Genomic DNA, 19,323 nt, shown 5'->3' on the forward strand with positions numbered 1-19,323 from the left:
TAGGATGTCCTTATTTTCATTGGAGAAATGTTGGAGGGTATGGAATAGGATGTCCTTATTTTCATTGGAGAAATGTTGGAGGGTATGGAATAGGATGTCCTTATTTTCATTGGAGAAATATTGGATGGGATGGAATAGGACGCCCCTATTTTCATTGGAGAAATGTTGGAGAGGATGAAATAGGATGTCCCCAGCATGTGCAGAGAGCTCAATACGTAGCAACTTCCTGTGATCCTAAAGCAGCTTACGGAAACCCATGATAGAAACAAAAAGAGAGATCATCATAGAGCAGGAATAAAAGCTGCCAATCTGAAACAGCAGCCAGTTTGAAAGTGGGCTGCATCAGGCACATTGAAAGCATGTTGATGGGCAACGCATTTGCTTCTAAGCAGTGCTGTGTGCGTTGCAGGACGGTGCTATTTAAGAAGAATATATGTTATACATTATACATAAAGTCTCGTTCAAACACAAAGACCGTTCGATCGGCGAAGGAGACGCGTTTTCTAAATGCTCCTTCGGGAATTGTCAAAGCTCTGATTGCGGAAAGAACCATTTGCTGGGTTATTTGTTCGAAAGACCATTTTCAAGCGCACAGAAAAAAGGAAAGAAAACCAGAGGTGTCTGAGAAGGGGATGAGGAGATGGGGCATTAACATTTTTTTATTTTGCTTCCCACCTGCTGGTGATCAATTTGTGGTGGGCAAAGGGGAAATCTCTTTTAGCTGAATCTCATACGCTACCTGTGGATCTCATTAGCGGAAAGGGAACAGTTCACTACCAAAGACATTTTCCACTTTAATTTTACTTCACATGCTCTGTGGATGACTTTCAGCACTGAACACCACAGGCCTTCGAACACAGGCTTGGATTAGATTCAGTCCTGCAGTAGTGGTAGCCGGGAGAAAAATTTGACAATACAGCTCAGGTTTTACAAGATCCTCTTTTTTCCTGACACTTTGGAAAAGTTTACACTTTGAACAATATTATCAGGGATAGAATATATACATACATTTAAAATCATAATTTAAAAACCCATAAAATCAGACATAAGAGGAAAACAGGGGGTGTGTGTCTAAAATAGCATTGTAAGGGGAAAAAAACCTTTAAATTTTAAATAATATTTGACAATGCAGAAATGCTTTATATATCCATAGCAGGTTTCTCACAACTGAAAACTTTTCATTTTGCAACGCTGAGGTTTTGTTATGGTGACAACTATGATCAAATTAACCAGCTCCCAAATCTTAACAAGTGAAGTCATCCCTTTTAGGTCTTAGGTGGGGTTTGGGGGTTGCGTGTTCAGATGATCCATGTAGACTTCAATATATAAAGAAAGGGTTCTCATATAAAGAAGGTATATTTTTAGTCTGGCTGAAAGGAAACGATAGCAGGTCTTGGTTTACTTGCAGATGAAAGACTTTAACTGCCGGCTACCACCATTCGCTCCTGCGAGGTTCCTGCAAGGCGTCTCCACTTCGCTTTTCTCAATGCTCCCTCGGAAAAACCAGCAAAAGAAGTGTGACAGAATCGATTGCACCTTCGTGGCAATTCATGCAGCCCTGACAAGGCTCGTTTTCTTCCTCGCGCAGCTCGCTTCTAGCAGTCCAGGTTGCTGATGCCCTGGCAAGGAAGGATGGAATGGGAGAGATCGAGATTCTCTTTCTGCTCAGGGAAATGAGAAGAGATTCCCCAGGCTGTTCTCCCTGAGTTTTTGCAGCCGCCGCCAAGATCCGCCTGGTGTTTCCTTGCCACTCTCTGTGTGTCTGCAGCAGAATGATGCTTAGGAGGGGAGGGGGAGAGGGGGGAGAGAGAGTTGAGGGAGCCTGCCTCTTTGCATCTTCTCCTCCAGCTGTGGCAGTTCTTAGCTTGCCCAGGAAATAGAAGCAGCCTCCAGAGGATGTAACCTGGCGACCTGGAACCATCATTTTCACTCTTGGATCTTTCTCAGGGACCACTGAAAGTCAGGCTTGAAGAGTCTCCAGCAATTTCAAAAAGGTAAAGGGACTCTGTGCTGCTGGACAGAAGATGTCCATCTCAAGAGACCAGGCAAAAGCCATCTCCTGCCTGACATTTCTCCCTCCTCGCTGCCTTAGAGGTGAGACTTCTTTTTCCCATTCTTTCGCAGGAAGGGTATCTGAAGTTATCAGAGGGGCAGCTTCTCATGCGCTATGTGCAGAAAGCCAATCTCAGCCTGGGATTTTTCAGGGCACAGTGGGGGGGGGGGGAGTTGTACTTCTTCTGCAGTAGATGTTTGGCATTTGTTTAAAGTGTTTTTAAGGGGAGTGAGGAGGAGAGAGACTTTTGAGAAGATGCATCTCTCTCCAAAAGAGCACAGCCGATTCATTGTTAACAGCCGAAGGAGACGAAACAGAGAGATGCGAGTACTAATGGGCACTCAGGAAGACGTCTAACCTGGGGTGATGTTGCAGTTCAGCACGAATCTGTGGGGAGCAGAGGTTGTTGCACTGCCTCAATGCTTTGCATGCGTGGCGCACATGAAATCTAATATGGTCCAAGCATCCATGGTGTTTAAAGAGATGGGATTTGGGAGAGCGATGTCTATTGGGAGTGCCAACGTCTGTTGGGAGTGTTAACTCTCTTAAGAGAAGCGGGGCACCTAAAGGTCCTAAAGTCTGACCCCACCACAAGCTCCCACTCTCCTACACATCCCACTTGCAAATCAAACCTTTGCTAGATCTCATATTGGCTGAAGGCGTCCAATCTAGACTTGTTTGCTGCCAAGTTCAAATGCCCTCTCTGTGGTTGGCAGCCCATCCCTGTTGCCTTCAGACGATGTCCCTAAATATCATGTTATTCAGCTGCTGGCTGTGGTAGGCCAGTTTCCCCCACCTAGAGCTTGCCAGTTGTTTTGTTCTACAACTCCCATCAGCTGGGACTGGTGGGTGTAGTCTAAACATAGGGAGTGCATCAAGTCAAGGAAGGCTCTTCTAGGCTATATGTGGCCATTGAGTTCCTTAATGCAAACCTTGTTAAATAGAGGGCATATTGTTTAATACTTGCACAGTAGCATTTATGTAAAATGAGGTCTCAAGGACCTTCCAGTGTAAATACCAGGATGTGGGTGAAAGGCAGAAAAAAGTTGAGGAAGGGATACCATGAGAGCTATGAACATAATTATGTTTTTGTGCTAGATTAGAAGTCTTATTGCCACTGCTCAGTTTTCAGAACTTCTTGATGATTAGAATTCATTGTCTGTCATGTTATGAGGAACGGCTAAGGGAGCTGGGCATGTTTAGCCTGGAGAAGAGGAGGTTAAGGTGTGATATGATAGCCATGTTCAAATATATAAAAGGATGTCACATAGAGGAGGGAGAAAGGTTGTTTTCTGCTGCTCCAGAGAAGCGGACACGGAGCAATGGATCCAAACTACAAGAAAGAAGATTCCACCTAAACATTAGGAAGAACTTCCTGACAGTAAGAGCTGTTCGACAGTGGAATTTGCTGCCAAGGAGTGTGGTGGAGTCTCCTTCTTTGGAGGTCTTTAAGCAGAGGCTTGACAACCATATGTCAGGAGTGCTCTGATGGCGTTTCCTGCTTGGCAGGGGGTTGGACTCGATGGCCCTTGTGGTCTCTTCCAACTCTATGATTCTATGATTCTATGATGATAATCTCTTTCTCTCTCTCCAATTTGATTTATCTGTACTTCTGATTATCTGAACAACTCGGATGTCTTGGGCTATTTTGCTAAAGTATAATTGTGTGTGCGTACCTTTGCAATATGCATCAATGAATTCACACTTGAATACATAAAATCAATCCAATATTAGACTTGCCAACTCCTTCCCACATCCCTTCCCAGGGACTTGGCTACAACATTTAATCTAGTTCCCTAATTAGAGAAGAAAGAATGTGGGGGATGGGGAGGTCCCTTAATGAAATCCACAAATGACATCCCTTCTCACTCCAGCAAATCACGTTCTCCCTCCACCTTTTGAAGTCTTCTAAAATCAGTCATGAATGGGACCAGGCCATTTCTGCCACCTTCTGCTCCAGCCACCGGTGACTCAAATGCTGGTTTTGAAGAGGTACCTGCAAAGGAAACAGAAAAAAAACAGATCTGAGATAAAGGCAATACCTTGCTTGGAGAAACTGCTGGGTGACCCTAAGCTTGTGACTTCCAACTCAGAGGTTCGCCCAAGCGAGCCCCTTTGAAATGGAAGAAGATTGTGTGGAGGCTACTCCATTAATGCAAACAGGTCACTGCCCCACAAACATCAGCCTTGATTCTTCCAAACCTGCCTGCCTTCTTTTGACCAGCCCAGAGGATGGTCTTACCTGTTTCCTTAGTCTCGTTTTTGCAGGGAGAAGCACAGGGGGAAATGTAGAATTAATTGGTTCTACCTGTCAGTGGCTCCATCTCTGTCTATCATTGGTTCTGTTGGCTTCTCTGCCCCGGCATCGTTTTTACGGTGTAAAAACACAGTAGAGAATGTCCATTTGGATTGTGGCCATTACCTGATGCTACAAAACCAGGGTAGCCAGAACGCTACCTTCCAGATGTTGTTGGATTACACGTGAGGTAATGTGGGGTATTATGTTCTGAGGCAGCACACATCTCAGTGAAATTGTGTATATCTGGAGCACCATTGGAAAAGCCCGCAAGCACCCTCTAAACGTCTGGAAACCCTTGAAAAACCCCTTTTTAAAAAATCATCAGCACTTACCAAGTCCACCAAACATTCGCTCCCCACAAGCCTCCTTGCTCAAAGGTTGCTAGGTTCATAGCAGGGGCAATCAGAATAAGGGCCACTAACTGACGGCTGATTCAGGACTTTAAATTGTGCTCTTATATCAAATTCCCCTTTCTGCGTATACTGTAATGTTTTACTGTTGCTATGGCCATTGGCTAATGCGAATAAAGTTATATCTTATCTCCTTGCTCAAACTCCAACTCTCCACAGACCTCAAAGGCAGTGGCATAGGAAGGGGGGTGCAGTGGGTCGCCCCAGGTGGCATCACTGAGGGGGTGACAAAATGGCAAAAATATGTGGTTTTGAAAAATAATAATTCCTGCACCTGCCTCACCCCCCTCTTCCTACGCCACAGCAGGAGCACTCTCCCCTCGAGTGATTTCCAAAAACCAGAAGCATTGTTGCTCCACTTTGCAGTCAGAGCACAGCCTTTGTGACTAGCAGCCTTTGACAGCCTTCTCCTCCATAAATCTGCCTAATCCATAGGCGTAGCTAGGTGAGGTGGGGGGCACTGGGTGCCAGACCACGGGGCCTGCATCGTGCCTGAGCCACGCGCCTCTCCTGAGGGGGAGGCGGTTGGTGGACTGCCTGCAAGTTCTGCGCTGCTTTTTCGAGCAGCGCGGGGCTTGCGTCTGCCCACCACCTCAGCTGTCCTACAGGGGAGGCTTGGCCCGCCCTGCCCCCACGGGCAGCTTGCCCCGCCCCCCATGGGTGGCTTGCCCCGCCCCCAGTTGCAGGGCACGTGCATAGCCCCGGGCACCCGAGCGACTAGCTACGCCACTGCTCAAAGGCTGGGGCAAGGCCTCGTAGGATTTCTGTTTTTGCTGTTTCCACAATCTTCCGGGGCTGTCCCCCCCCCCCCCGATTTTTTATTATTATTGATTTTCCAGAATTTTAAACAAACAAACATGTATCTTAACTATACTTAATCCAATCTTAGTAACATTGTTAAATGGCTTCCTCGAATCCCCCTGGCTGAGTTTCATTGTATATCTTTGTAACAGTTTTCCAAAACCAATTTCCTCATAAAATTAACTTAGTCACTTAACATCTTTCTTCCTTTTCATTTTAACTTTAAACATATTATTCTCTAACATCACATATTTAAATCCTAAGCCTATCTGGTATTTGCAAGTTTTTCCAATTAAGTTATCTTAGCATATTTAACGAAATAGTCTTTGAATTTCATCCAGTCGTCCTGGTACTCCTCCTCCTTCTGGTTGCGGACTCTTCCAGTCAGGTCGGCAAGCTCCGAAAAGTCCACCATCTTCATCTGCCATTCCTTTCGGGGCTGTTTTTGCCCCTTTCCATGCCACTTCCAGGTTCACAGCGATGCGCGCATGCGCGGTTGTGTGTGCCTTGAATGAGCGTGAATGGGGAGTTGCCTGTTCAACTTCCATCAGCCCCAAGCAGCATGGAATCATGGGAGAAGCAGTCCAACAACACCTGAAGGCTGCCATATTGACTAACGCCGCAAATATATGTTGTTTTCAGGGGAAGGGTCCGGCCTCAGAATTTGTGCCCTGCCAGTGTTCATATTTCCGAAGCAAACAATATTAATAAAGAGAGTGATCCTTTAGTGAGGAGATTTGTTGGGGTGGATTCAGCAGCACCCTTTCCCAGCCTTCCAGATACTTTGTACTACAGTTCCCATCGCAATGGCCATGGCGATTGGGACTGGCAGGAGTTATAGTTCTACAATGCCACTCCCGACATCCGGAGGGGTGTATGTTTGCGGTCTCACGCCCCATTCACACTCTCGTGGGGCTGGCTGCAGCCCCGCGGGAACAAGGGAATCCCGGGATCACGCGGTGGCGCGTAGAGTGGCAGCGATGGGTGGCCGGGTCATTGAGCACCCGGCCATCCGTTTCAGCGAGGAGGCCCTCTACCGCAGGGATGGCGTACACCTTTCCGATGCTGCTAACGACATTTGGCTGGCTGACATTTTCGAGGGGATCAGGGATTGGTTACAGGTTTGAGGGTATTGGCGGCGAGCCCGGCTCGTGTGGCGGTTAGGCATTGACAGGGGTATTGTTATGCAAATGAGATGGGGGGAGGAATGCCATCACCTCCACCAAAATGCCGAAGGGTAGTTCGTTAAAGGGGGGGCGTCGCCTCATCCGAAACCTACGGAGGCTAGGGCCTAAAGCGCGCTCCCGAGCGGTAACCCCTCGGGGAGCGCCCAGGGATGTGCATCTCAGGGGCTCCCCCTGTTGGTGCTTAACCCTTCCCGGTTAGACTGGATAGGGCCAATGCCTAAAGCCAATACCGCTCTTTCCTGTAATCAATAAAGTTGTGGCCATTTTTCGCCCATTAACCTTTATTTATTCCATTCAGTGGGAGGGGGCAGGAATAGACACGGAACACCTAGAGGGCAACTCGGCTGGGGAAGGCTGTAACAGTGAATCAGGAAAACAGTGAATCAGGAAAACGGTAGGCCCAAATGATTGCTGACCACCCAGTTGCACATCAGAATTTGCACTCAGCTCTCCACAATGTAGAAGAGCCGATTCATATAGGAACGACTACATAAAAGAAATCTTCCTGATAATATTAGTGCAGCTATCATATCTAAATGATTCATCAGCACGATTTAGCAATTTCAAGCACTTCCGAACTACTAAAAAGATGCTGTAGGCAGCAGATTGTTTTTTTAAAAAAATATATTATTTTTAATAAAAGGACTTATAAGAATTGCAGGTGGCAAGTACTGTCTTAAAAGCGACATGCCTCTTCTCTTTGACGAAGGAGAAAATGGCACTACTTGGAAGATTATACCTGCTATGAAATCATCTTCTAGCAAAGAAAGCATGCCTCTCTTTTTTGCTTTAGGACAATTCTTTTCAAACATTTGCAGATTTATGCCAGTTTTATTAATGGACCAGTGGGTAATTCAGCTTAACAGCCTTATATTTTACTGTGCCCGTTTCATTATGATTGAACTGCACTTGGGGAAACATAGAATATATATTTAAAAAGGAGACGGCAAGGAATAAGGGTTGAAAAGGAGACTGATAACTATGCTTACATGAGCTGTCTTAACTATTTATTCTCTTAGTCGCTGTGCATCCTGAAATTGGGTAATCTTTGCCTGCAGAAGTTAGTCTGCCATATATAAAACATGCAACTCACAGATCCACATAAATGCTTTTGCCAACTTCCCATCTCCATCAGATCAAGACAGGCTGCCATCTTTCAAACCTGTCTAGCTATGAGCTAGTGAGAGAACTAGCTTGAGTTGGCTGAAATCAGCTGTTTGGTTAAGCTGCTGGGGTGTCATGGAATGCTCACAAACATTTTCCAACTGGTTCAAAGTGTCAAGGATTCTCCACCCATAGAGTCCGGAAACAACTGGTGTTGGTGGGAAAGGCCACAATTCCACCATTGGTGAACTCTTAAACTAGTCTCTACCCAGCCTGGTGCCCTTCAATGCTCCCTGGTAGCTGTAGTCCAAATCAGCTAGAGGGCACCCGGTTGGCAAAGACTGCCTCAAACCGTGTGTGTATGAGAGTGGTAGGTGAGCAGTGTGTGTGAATGGTGTTTATAGCTGGCTCAAGTTTTTATGTTGCCTAAAGCAAAGAAATGGGAAGCAGGTGGCGCTGTGGCTTAAACCACAGAGCCTAGGACTTGCCAATAAGAAGGTTGGTGGTTCGAATCCATGCGACGGGGTGAGCTCCCGTTGCTCGGTCTCTGCTCCTGACAACCTAGCAGTTCAAAAGCATGTCAAAGTGCAAGTAGATAAATAGGTACCACTTCGGCTGGAAGGTAAATGGCGTTTCCATGCGCTGCTCTGGTTCGCCAGAAGTGGCTTAGTCCTGCTGGCCACATGACCCGAAAGCTGTACGCCGGCTCCCTCAACCAGTAAAGCGAGATGAGCGCCGCAACCCCAGAGTCGGCAACGACTGGACCGAACAGTCAGGGGTCCCTTTACCTTTACCTTAAAGCAAAGAAGAAGAGTTTGGATTTGATATCCAGCTTTATCACTACCCGAAGGAGTAGGCCAGATGTCCTCCCCTTATTCCACGTAGGGGAGCAGAGTGGAAGTTAACTCATATTTCAACACCGGCAATGAGACAGGGTCCCCACCCTACCCCTGAGGCAATTGGTGAGCTTAAGAGCAGCTCTGCTCAGCAGGAATGGCCAGGAATAACCCCTCTCCTAGGCACACCAGCATCTGTTGCCAGAGGCAGCTGAATCAATTGACCTAACGGTAGGGCCGGCCCTGATAATTTCTGTATCCGAGTGCTGCATTTTAGTTCCAAGTGGGAGAGCATGTGAGAGCATCGGTAGGGAAGCAGACAAAGCACACATCTGCGAATTTGCATCAGTCTCCATTTGCTGCGTCTAACGTGCCGGAGGTTTGCTTTATTTATTTTTTTGCAGCTGAAGCAATTGGCATGAAATGATAATAAGCTCGTGTCTCTTCTCTGCACAGCGGTCTGCTCGAAGCATGTTGGTCAGGATCGGCCCCAGCCCGTTTTCGGAACAGCATCTTCTCGCCGTGGAGGATTCGGGTCAGGAGTATTCCACCCGGAAGTCACCCTCAGCTCCATTCATGCCTGAAGGACCCTCCGCGTCCCCTGAGCCAGACCTTCTGCTGCCTGCCAATGCCACCAACGCCACGGACTGCGGGGAGGATATACTGCTGTACGGGGACACTGAGAAGGTCATCATTGGGACGGTCCTCTCGGTCATCACTCTGCTGACCATTGCGGGCAACAGCTTGGTCGTCATCTCCGTATGCATCGTCAAAAAGCTCCGCCAGCCGTCCAACTACCTGGTGGTCTCCTTGGCTGCGGCTGACTTGTCTGTGGCCTTTGCCGTCATGCCCTTTGTCATCATCACCGACCTGGTGGGAGGGGAGTGGCTCTTTGGGGAGGTCTTCTGCAACGTCTTCATTGCCATGGACGTCATGTGCTGCACGGCATCCATCATGACGCTCTGCGTCATCAGCGTGGACAGGTAGGGATGGTCTCCTGCTTTATGAATCATAGGCTCACAGAATTGTGTGTGTTTGTGCGCATATGTGTGTGGAAATGTTCAGTGGAAACAGCAGCAGGAGCAGAAAACAGAGAAGAGACTGTCCAGGTTCATAGAATCATTGGATTGTTGTGGGAATGTTCAGGGATGCAGGAGAAAACATATTGTTTTATTAGAGCCTTTCCAACTTGTGTTAACAAGTTCACAATTTAGCAGAGTAACAGTCCCCCTTTTAAACTCACAGCGGATGCGTTTGCTCAGGCTCACTAAAGCCTCTATAACTGTTCTGGTATTTTCCCCTTATTCCCTCATAAAAGATAAGACACGACACAGTCTTCTATAAAAGTATAAAGAGTTTACTCACATTCTGCTCACAGTTGGATCCCAGAAGGCAGACTTAGCTTAGAAAAGTAACATTTACCTGGAAACTATCTCAGAAGAAGACAGTCCCTTTGTCCTCTCTTGGCTGAAGCCAAGGGAGCATCTTTGGCTAAGCAGATGTTGCTTCTTCGATGCATGTAGTCAAAGAGAGAGAGATGGCTGCCCTGCCCTGTGCTTTTGTTGTTACCTGCACAGGTGAGGCCACGCCCACCTCTAGTCACATGCAGAGGAAGTCTGTCCCAGCCCAGAAGGAAACAGGAAGTTTACCTGCTGGCTGGACAAACATTCCTCCCCATGTGTAAACATGTTCACTCTAGGAATGTTGTACTTGACTGCTCTTGTGTTTCACATCCCACAAAATGCGCACATGGCCTTTGCAGGTCATCTAGACCAGCTTTTCTCAACTCTGGGTCCCCAGATGTCATTGGACTACAACTCCCACCATCCCCTGACCACTGTTCCTGCTAGCTAGGGATGATTGGAGTTGAGAAAGGTCTAGACCTAGATCAAAACAGGAAACCCCCGGCTAGAGCATTTGCTACGCAACTTGTTCTGTCGGCACAAGGATTTGCCCTTGTGCGAAGGAACGTTCTCCCCTCTCCTCCCCCCCCCTAAAAAATAAAACCTTTCTGAAGCAAATTTGGAGAAGGCATGGAGTGCACTATGGGGAAGAAGTAGGAGAGAGGTTCCATTTTATACCTACAAATCCTTGCGTGAACAGAACGAGCGTGTTGGATACCACCCTGGTCCCTGATAATTTCTTGCTGCTGAATGTGAAATGTATGCTATTGAAGGAGCACCGCTAAATAAGCAACTACCTTATGGATGATGATCGTGGATGTGGGTGTACAGCCTTTGCATTCAGATCCTTTTGCTCGATTGGGAACAGTACGAGGATGCGTGAAGATTGAATTCAGATGGGCAGAGTTATTGCTTAGAGGCAGGGCACATGTCGTGCATACAGAAAACCTTAACCAGGCCGATTATTTAGAATCACTGTCATTGTCTGGTGTGCTCTGTACTCAATTGCAAGATAAACTCTCTCTAAGTTCCTTGCTGCAGTACAGGGAAATTAAGAGGATAGTATGCATGGCCTAAAGGTGACATTTCCTGACGGAGGTCACCCGATAGTCTATTCAATTCAGTTGTCCAAGTGTCTTTATTTAAGTAGTGAGAACAGCCACAGGGAGATGCCGGCAGGCTTGGGGGAAATCGGAGACTTGCAGATGTAGGAGCGAGGAGAATCTGTAGAACATCACCTCTCCAAAAAGCAAAACAGCCCAATGAAGATGGCATGTACTCAGTGCCTGCAGAATGTTGAGAGGGGTGGAACTGAAAATAATAATAATAATAATAATAATAATAATAATAATAATAATAATAATAATAATAATAATAATTTATTTATACCCCGCCCATCTGGTTGAGTTTCCCCAGCCACTCTGGGTGGCTTCCAATTGAGTGTTAAAATTAATACAGCATTAAATATTAAAAACTTCCCTAAACAGGGCTCCCTTCAGATGTCTTTTAAAGAGAAGATAGCTGCATAATTCCTTCACATCTGAAGCTATTTATTTCCTTCACATCTGAAGGGAGGGCATTCCACGGGGTGGGCGCCACCACTGAGAAGGCCCTCTGTCTGGGTCCTTGTAACCTCACTTCTCTCGGTGAGGGAACCGCCAGAAGGCCCTCAGAGCTGGACCTCAGTGTCTGGGCTGAACAATGGGGGTGGAGACGCTCTTTCAGGTATACAGGATCGAGGCTGTTTAGGGCTTTAAAGGTCAACACCAACACTTTGAATTGTGCTCGGAAACATACTGGGAGCCAATGCAGATCTCTCAGAACCAGTGTTATGTGGTCCCGGTGGCCACTCCCAGTCACCAGTCTAGCTGCCGCATTCTGGATTGCAGTTTCAGCTCAGAGAGTATGGAGGATGCCATGGAATGCCAAATTTTTGTAGGGATGGGTTAATGAAAAACTGGGGGTGTGGGAGAGAGAGAGAAGTAATGGACTGGAATATTCGTTTTCCACTTTTCCTTTTTTATACATTTTTATTGGTTTTTTAAACATATTTCCAACAATCATATAACATATAACATATCTTATACAATATTTTAGTCTTCCATCAACTCCTCTGATGATTTTTCATTCTCTATCACTTATTCTGCATTTCTTAATTTCTCTATTACTCTTAATTCTCATTAACTCTCCTCATAGTCTTTCTTGCAATATTTCAAATAGTCCTCCTTACAAAACTTCTTGCAGTCCTACTAAAGTAATCTGTTCATTACAATTACTTTTCCATTTTTCACTTTTCCATACCAGTTCGTGATTGATTGATTGATTGATTTTTAAGGGGTCTGCACAAAAATCCATCAAAAATTTGAATGCAGCTTTCCCCTATGCACACGTCGATACTTTGAGTCAAATGTTGCTGAGGGCTGCCAAACAAGGGCTATATGTGTGTTGGACAGTGGCGTAGCATGGGTTGTCAGCACCCGGGGCAAGGCAAGTAATTTGCGCCCCCTAACCCGTGGATTTGCACCCCCTAACCCTAACCCCCAGATGTTGCGCCCAGTGCGGCCGACCCCCCCTGCACCCCCCACGCTACGCCACTGGTGTTGGACCACCCTGGTCTAATCCAGCCTCACACCACAAGGAAATGCCTATACGATAAATTTAAGCCCATTTCAACTGAGCCGCGTTGCGTCCAAACAACCTGTTCGTTGAGCATTCGCCTTGATTTGCTTACACAAAGATCATGGCTGGGTGTTGCAACATCCGCTGCTCATCGTGATGTCTTGGTGGGAAGATTGTGCCAAGCCATAGTGCCTTTTTCCATTGCTTTCCTTTCTAGGGAAGGGGGGAGTTGGGGAGGGGTTGAAAGCAGTTTATGGTGCAAGAGCACCCAAACCACTTTAATTTTACATCCTGAATTTTCTGGTAAGTGCTTGAATCCCAGCTACAAAACGCTCTGGAAGTCTAGAAGCCAAGCGGGCCTCACTACTGTAAATCCAAACCAAATCTGCCAAGATAATGAATTTGTTTCTTTGCGGTATTTATACCCCACTTGTCCAAGGAGCAAAAGGGGGTGCGCATGGACCTCTCCCTCCTCTCTTAATTCCCACAACAATCCTGTGAGGTAGATTAGGCTGAGGTCACCCCGTGAGCTTCGTGCCTAAGTGGGGATTTGAACTCGTGTCTCTCCCGGGTCCTAGTCTGGCACTCTGCACCGCGCTGTACAGCTATCCCTTGATGCTTTTAAAATACCCCGTTCTTCTCCCCCCAGTCTATGCACTTAATTCCTTGTCTGTGTGACTTTCTATCTTTGAAACAAAAACAAAGGAAAGAAATCTGAGCAGAATTAGGAAGCAGACACTTAAAGTTAATTGTGCAAGTTACAGCAGCAGCGTCTCTGAATGCAAAGGGTAGGCGTGTGGAATTCAAAAGCAATCCCAGACTGCACGTATTTAATGTTTGGTGCTCCCGTTAGAAGGAGCCATAAAGTCTGAGAGGTGGAGATTTATTTTATTTATTTGGAAATCTCTGCGCTGCCCTTCAGTATAAATATGCAGAGAAATAAAAAGGAGCAGCCTCTTCGGTGAAGGGTGCCCATTGTACACAAGCTGGGTTCAGCAATCGCATTTATCACTGCCTGTTGTTGTTGTTGTGGCTTTTTTAAAAAAGAATGGTTACGAAGCAGAAGTCCCTTGTAGCAGCAGTGGCGTAGCGTGGGGGGTGCAGGGGGGGCCGGCCGCACCGGGCGCAACATCTGGGGGGGCGCGCTGGCACTCGCAGCTCTCTGCCCCTACCTGGCTCACTCACTCTCTCTCACTGCAGTGCTGGCTGTGCGAATTCAATCCCAGCCACCAGGTCACTGCCCACTGTGGAGGGGGTGGGTGCCAGGCATGTGGTGCGGAGAGAGAGCGAGGGACTATCTGGGGGAGGGACAGTGCAGCGGCCGCCCAGCGCAGCGCTGAGCGCGGGAGAGAACCACACCAGACCAGACCAGGCAGCAGCAAGAAGAAGCTGGCAGCGGCGGCAGGTTAGGGGTTAGGGGGCGCAAATTACTTGCCTTGCCCCGGGTTAGGGGGCGCAAATTACTTGCCTTGCCCCGGGTGCTGACAACCCACTCTACGCCACTGTGTAGCAGGGATGGGGAGCTGTTTCCAGCCTGAGGGCTGTCTTTCCTTCTGGGCAATCTTCCAAGGGCCACATGCCAGTGTTTGGAGGGCCAGAGGCAAAGGCAGGTGGAACAATGAATATTTTTTATAGCTTTGTACAACACATACTCACACCCCTCTCTCTGCCCTCCATCCAAACAAACATGATCAGAGTTCAAGGACAAATCCTAGCCAGGCAGAAACCCTTGAGGAAGGTGAGAAGGAAGGCTAATGAGAGGTTTTGCTTGGGGATAACACAAGGGGCTGGGGTGGAGGCAATAATAATAATAATAATAATAATAATAATAATAATAATAATAATAATAATTTATTATTTGTACCCTGCCCATCTGGCTGGGTTTCCCCAGCCACTCTGGGCGGCTTCCAACAAGGATTAAAAATACATCAAATGTCACACATTAAAAACTTCCCTGAACAGGGCTGCCTTCAGATGTCTTGTAAATGTCAGGTAGTTGTTTATCTCTTTGCCATCTGATGGGAGGGCGTTCCACAGGGCGGGTGCCACCACCGAGAAGGCCCTTTGCCTGGTTCCCTGTAGCAAGGCCAGGGAGAGAGATCTAAGGGGCTGCATTTGTTCCCTTGGCCTGAGGCTCCTCACCTCTGCATTAAAGAGATGGCCCATTTGGAGGCCAACCCAGCTCAAGTGATTGATCTCTTCATCCATCCCTCTGAGATCCCTTTGATCTAAGGTTAAACACTCACATTTTTGCTAGCAGAAAACAACAATAGTTAGTTACCAACTCGGTTAGAGCTCAGTCTTTTCTTTAGCTTCAATATAAAAAAAAGGTAAAGGACCTCTGACAGTTAAGTCCAGTCGCGGACGACTCTGGGGTTGCGGCACTCATCTCGCTTTACAGGCCAAGGGAGCTGGCATTTGTCTGCAGACAATTTTTTCCGGGTCATGTGGACAGCATGACTAGGCCGCTTCTGGCGAGACCAGAGCAGCGCACAGAAACACCATTTACCTTCCTGCCGGAGTGGTACCTATTTATCTACTTGCACTTTGACGTGCTTTCGAACTGCTAGGTTGGCAAGAGCAGGGACTGAGCAATGGGAGCTCACCCCATCATGGGGATTCGATATAAAAATGGTAAAGGGACCCCTGACTATTAGGTCCAGTCGTGACCGACTCTGGGGTTGCTGCGATCATCTCGCTTTACTGGCCAAGTGGCCAGCGTACAGCTTCCAGGTCATGTAGCCAGCATGACTAAGCTGCTTCTGGCAAAACCAGAGCAGCACACGGAAACACCGTTTACCTTCCCGCTGGAGCGGTACCTATTTATCTATTTGCACTTTGACGTGCTTTTGAACTGCTAGGTGGGCAGGAGCAGGGACTGAGCAACGGGAGCTCACCCCGTCGCAGGGATTTGATATAGCCCCGTGGAAAATCCCCACATTCAAGCCTTCGTTAATGTACATTTGGGAATTCCCCATTTCAGTGTCAATTAAACAATTGTACTTAACAAGTCCATCGCCTTTGGCTTGGGCTGGGCACACCTGACCTGACCTCCAGTCGGTTGCATCATTGCTGCTTACTGGGAGGTTAGAGGGGGAGAGGAGTCAGGAGGTTGGTGCAGTGTCGACGCTCCAGAGGGAGTGCAGGATTGGCTCCGCTGGTGCATTTGCTCCACTGCGACCTCGCATGCCCCCTCAGCAGCGACGCAACTGATGGGAGGTTGGGTGAGTAACACCACCACACCTTCTTGGAATAATAGGTCCGGAATTGCCCAAGAAAGATGTTAGATTGTTTTTGTACGCCACAAATGCTGCTAGGATTTTGTTAGCCAAGAACTGGAAATTATAAGAAGCAGAAGCGCCAACAGTGGAGGAACGGCAGCTGAAGATGATGGATCCGTGACCAGAAGGAGGTGGAGTACCAGGAGGAATGGATGAAATTCAAAGACTATTTAGCTAAATATGCTAAGATAATTTAAATAGAAATACTTGCAATTACCAGATTGGCTTAGGATTTAAATATGCAATGTTATAGAACAATATGTTTAAAGTTAATATGAAAAGAAAGAAAGATGTTACTTGACTAAGTAAATGTTATGAGAAATTAGTTTTGGAAAACTGTTACAATGATATACACTGAAATTCACGGCCTAGGATCCTCGTACTTACGGGACCGCCTCTCCCGGTGTGCCCCACAGAGGACCTTAAGGTCCATAAATAGCAACACCCTAGAGGTCCTGGGCCCTAAGGAAGTCAGACTAGCCTCAACCAGAGGCAGGGCCTTTTCAACACTGGCTCCAGCCTGGTGGATCGCTCTGTCTCATGAGACCAGGGCCCTGCAGGATCTGATTTCTTTCCACAGGGCCTGTAAGACAGAGTTGTTCCACCTGGCCTTTGGCTTGGAGCCAATTTGATTCCCTCCCCCTCTTTATTTTTCCTTTCTCCTCCTGTGATGAGGCTGCATTTTAATATTTTAAGGTTTCAATATTTTAATGTTGTCTTTTAATCTTGTTTTTAAGTTGTACTCATTCAACTTGTTTTTATTATTGCTTGTTAGCCACCCTGAGCCCGGCCTTGGCTGGGGAGGGCGGGGTATAAATAATAATAATAATTATTATTATTATTATTATTATTATTATTATTAAACACTGAAATTCAACCAGGGGGATTTGAGGAAGTCATTCAATAATGTTAACAAAAGTGGAATTATTACTGTTAGGATCTATGTTTGTTTGTTTGTTCATAAATTTGGAAAATCAATACAAAAAATGGGGAAAAAATACCAAACACCACCACACCTCCCTGCGTGTTTCATGTCTTGCACACATGGTCCCTGGGGACTCAGCATGGGTGTCGGCGGGTCTGGCATCCGACCCCTCCTCACGTGTGTCTCAACGAGCTTCTGCGTGCTCTGAAATGAATAAATCCTGAGCGGTGCTGGCTGCCTGCAGGTGTCACTGAAGCAAATAGGACCTGACACTGTTCCCAGCAACTGGAGCAGACCCTGAACAGCATTTAAGCATGCATGCAGCACCCTTCTCTAAGCCTTACGCGACTCCAGATCAAAGTACAGATTAATTAATCACTTAACGATCCCTTGCAAGTCTTTTCACGACCTCCTTCCAGATGCTGTGTACGTGGAGGAGCGGGACTTCATTGCTGGTGATAGAAGCACGGCTAATCCGGATCTGTTTTTTTAAAAAACACAGAACTGAAATAAACTCTGCCGTCCTGAGGAATTTTCAGCCGAGTGCTCTTTTCTGCAAAGCCTCAGAAACTTCCGCCTGTTACCTCCATCTGAGACCTGCACCGGTGGCTGAACTGCTACTGGGCCAGGTTTAAGGTGGGGCTATTAGCATGCAAAGCGCTTAACAACTTGGGACCAAGAATGCCTGACCCCACATGCATCCACTCGACTGCTGCAATTGGGGGAACTCGCACTGTTACAAGTGCCACATAAAACCCATTTCTCATTGGTAAGAACTCAGTCTTTTACTGTGGCAGCACCTGCCCTTTGGAACTCCCCACCACTTGATAGCTGGCAGGCACTCTTTTTGGCACCTGCTAAAAACATTCTTGTTTAGACAAGCCTACCCAGATGGTTAAATAGTTGGTGCAAGTTGTTATTGTTGCTTACATATACCCTGCCCATCTGATTGGGTCGCCCCAGCCAAAGTTTAATCTATTTTTAGTCTATTGCCTAAAGTTTTCAAAAGTTTTAAATTATCAGCGTTAAAGTTTAAAATTTTCTTATTGATGATTTTGTCGCTCTATCTTTTTTTGTGAACTGCTTTGAGGCTGTGCTTGTGGGTTGGTGGTTTGTTTGTTTTTTTACAACTGAGAGATGTATAATTTTTGTGAAATAAATAAACATCATATATTTTATTTTATTTTTTGAGTTGGGTGGTTTGAGCCAGCCACACACCTCTTGTTCTACGAAGGATGTCTGCATAGCTTTGCCTTTCTAAACTTTCTAAATCCAGTCATTCCACAATAAACATAATAAGCATTTAGACAATTAAAGGTAAAGGTACCCCTGCCTGTACGGGCCAGTCGTGTCTGACTCTAGGGTTGCGCGCTCATCTCGCTCAAGAGGCTGGGAGCCGGCACCATCTGAAGACACTTCCGGGTCACATGGCCAGCGTGACTAAGCGGCATCTGGCAAACCAGCACCAGCGCCGCACACGGAAACGCCGTTTACCTTCCCGCTATAAAGCTGTCCCTATTTATGTACTTGCACTTAGGGGTGCTTTCGATCTGCTAGGTGGGCAGGAGCTGGGACCAAACGACTGGAGCTCACCCCGCCACGGGGATTCGAACCGCTGACCTTGCGATCAGCAAGTCCTAGGCACTGAGGTTTTACCCACAGCGCCACCCGCGTCCCATATTTAATAAAATTATTCTCAGCCCGGCTCTCTCAGCCCGGCTCCCTCCAGATGTTTTAGACCTCAACTCTCATCAGTCCTGGCCAGCCCAGATCCCAGTGCACCTTTGGAGGGGTTTCTGGGGCCACAGAGATTTCCTGGGATATGGATCACGACACTGCATGCCCACGCATGCCCATTTCTGTTTTGCTGGTTAAATCCTTACAGCAATTGCAAACAGTCCTCTGTATGATCTGCCATCGCAACGTGGTTATGCAACAGACCCTGGACCCTGCTATTTTTACATTAACTCCAAGAGCTAGCAGGACCCCCTGTAGGACAAGCACACACGTTGTTGCCTGGTAACCAAAGAGATGTAATTAGAACAGAGTAATTTTTTGAAAAAGAGAGGAACCCTACCACGTGGGTTCTAGTGGCGGTTCCTGAGAGGGTGCTTAAAAGGTGGCTGTGTTCACTGCTGCAAAGATTTGTGACCCACTTTGCATCGCCCAAAAGAAACTCAATTCAGCAGCCGCAGTGTCGTGGACCGAGGGAATAAGTGACCTGTGCGGAGTTTCGTTTTGCTGAGTTAGAGCATCGGGCCACCTAGCCCTGAGCAGCGTCTCCTTGGAAGGGAGAACTGTGCTTTCCCCCATCCCTGCTAACTGTGACACCGGCTGGAGAGACCAGGGATTGAATCCACCCTGGACGCAGCGCATGACAAGCACATAGAATCATAGAATCATAG

The 19,323-nt window shown here is 47.0% G+C and overlaps 1 protein-coding gene across 3 annotated transcripts in view; it reads left to right on the forward strand.

Annotated features, from left to right (window-relative positions):
- The first annotated feature begins 321 nt into the window (after positions 1–321).
- Positions 322–19,323, forward strand: part of LOC309377621 (5-hydroxytryptamine receptor 7-like) — a 73,920-nt gene continuing 54,918 nt past the window's right edge. For 2 of the 3 annotated variants that reach the window (XR_014171614.1, XM_081925172.1), the window contains exons 1-2: positions 322–2,094; positions 9,147–9,673. Coding sequence is in view for 2 of the 3 variants with exons in the window: in XM_081925172.1 (XP_081781298.1) it covers positions 9,162–9,673 (512 nt within the window). In the remaining variant the exon portion in view is untranslated. Of the gene's footprint in view, positions 2,095–4,371; positions 4,540–9,146; positions 9,674–19,323 lie in introns of those variants that run through there. The other variant, XM_081925173.1, reaches the window with a different exon arrangement.

This window comes from Podarcis melisellensis (assembly GCF_964234715.1).
Source record: "Podarcis melisellensis genome assembly, chromosome: 9".
Lineage (NCBI taxonomy): Eukaryota > Metazoa > Chordata > Lepidosauria > Squamata > Lacertidae > Podarcis > Podarcis melisellensis.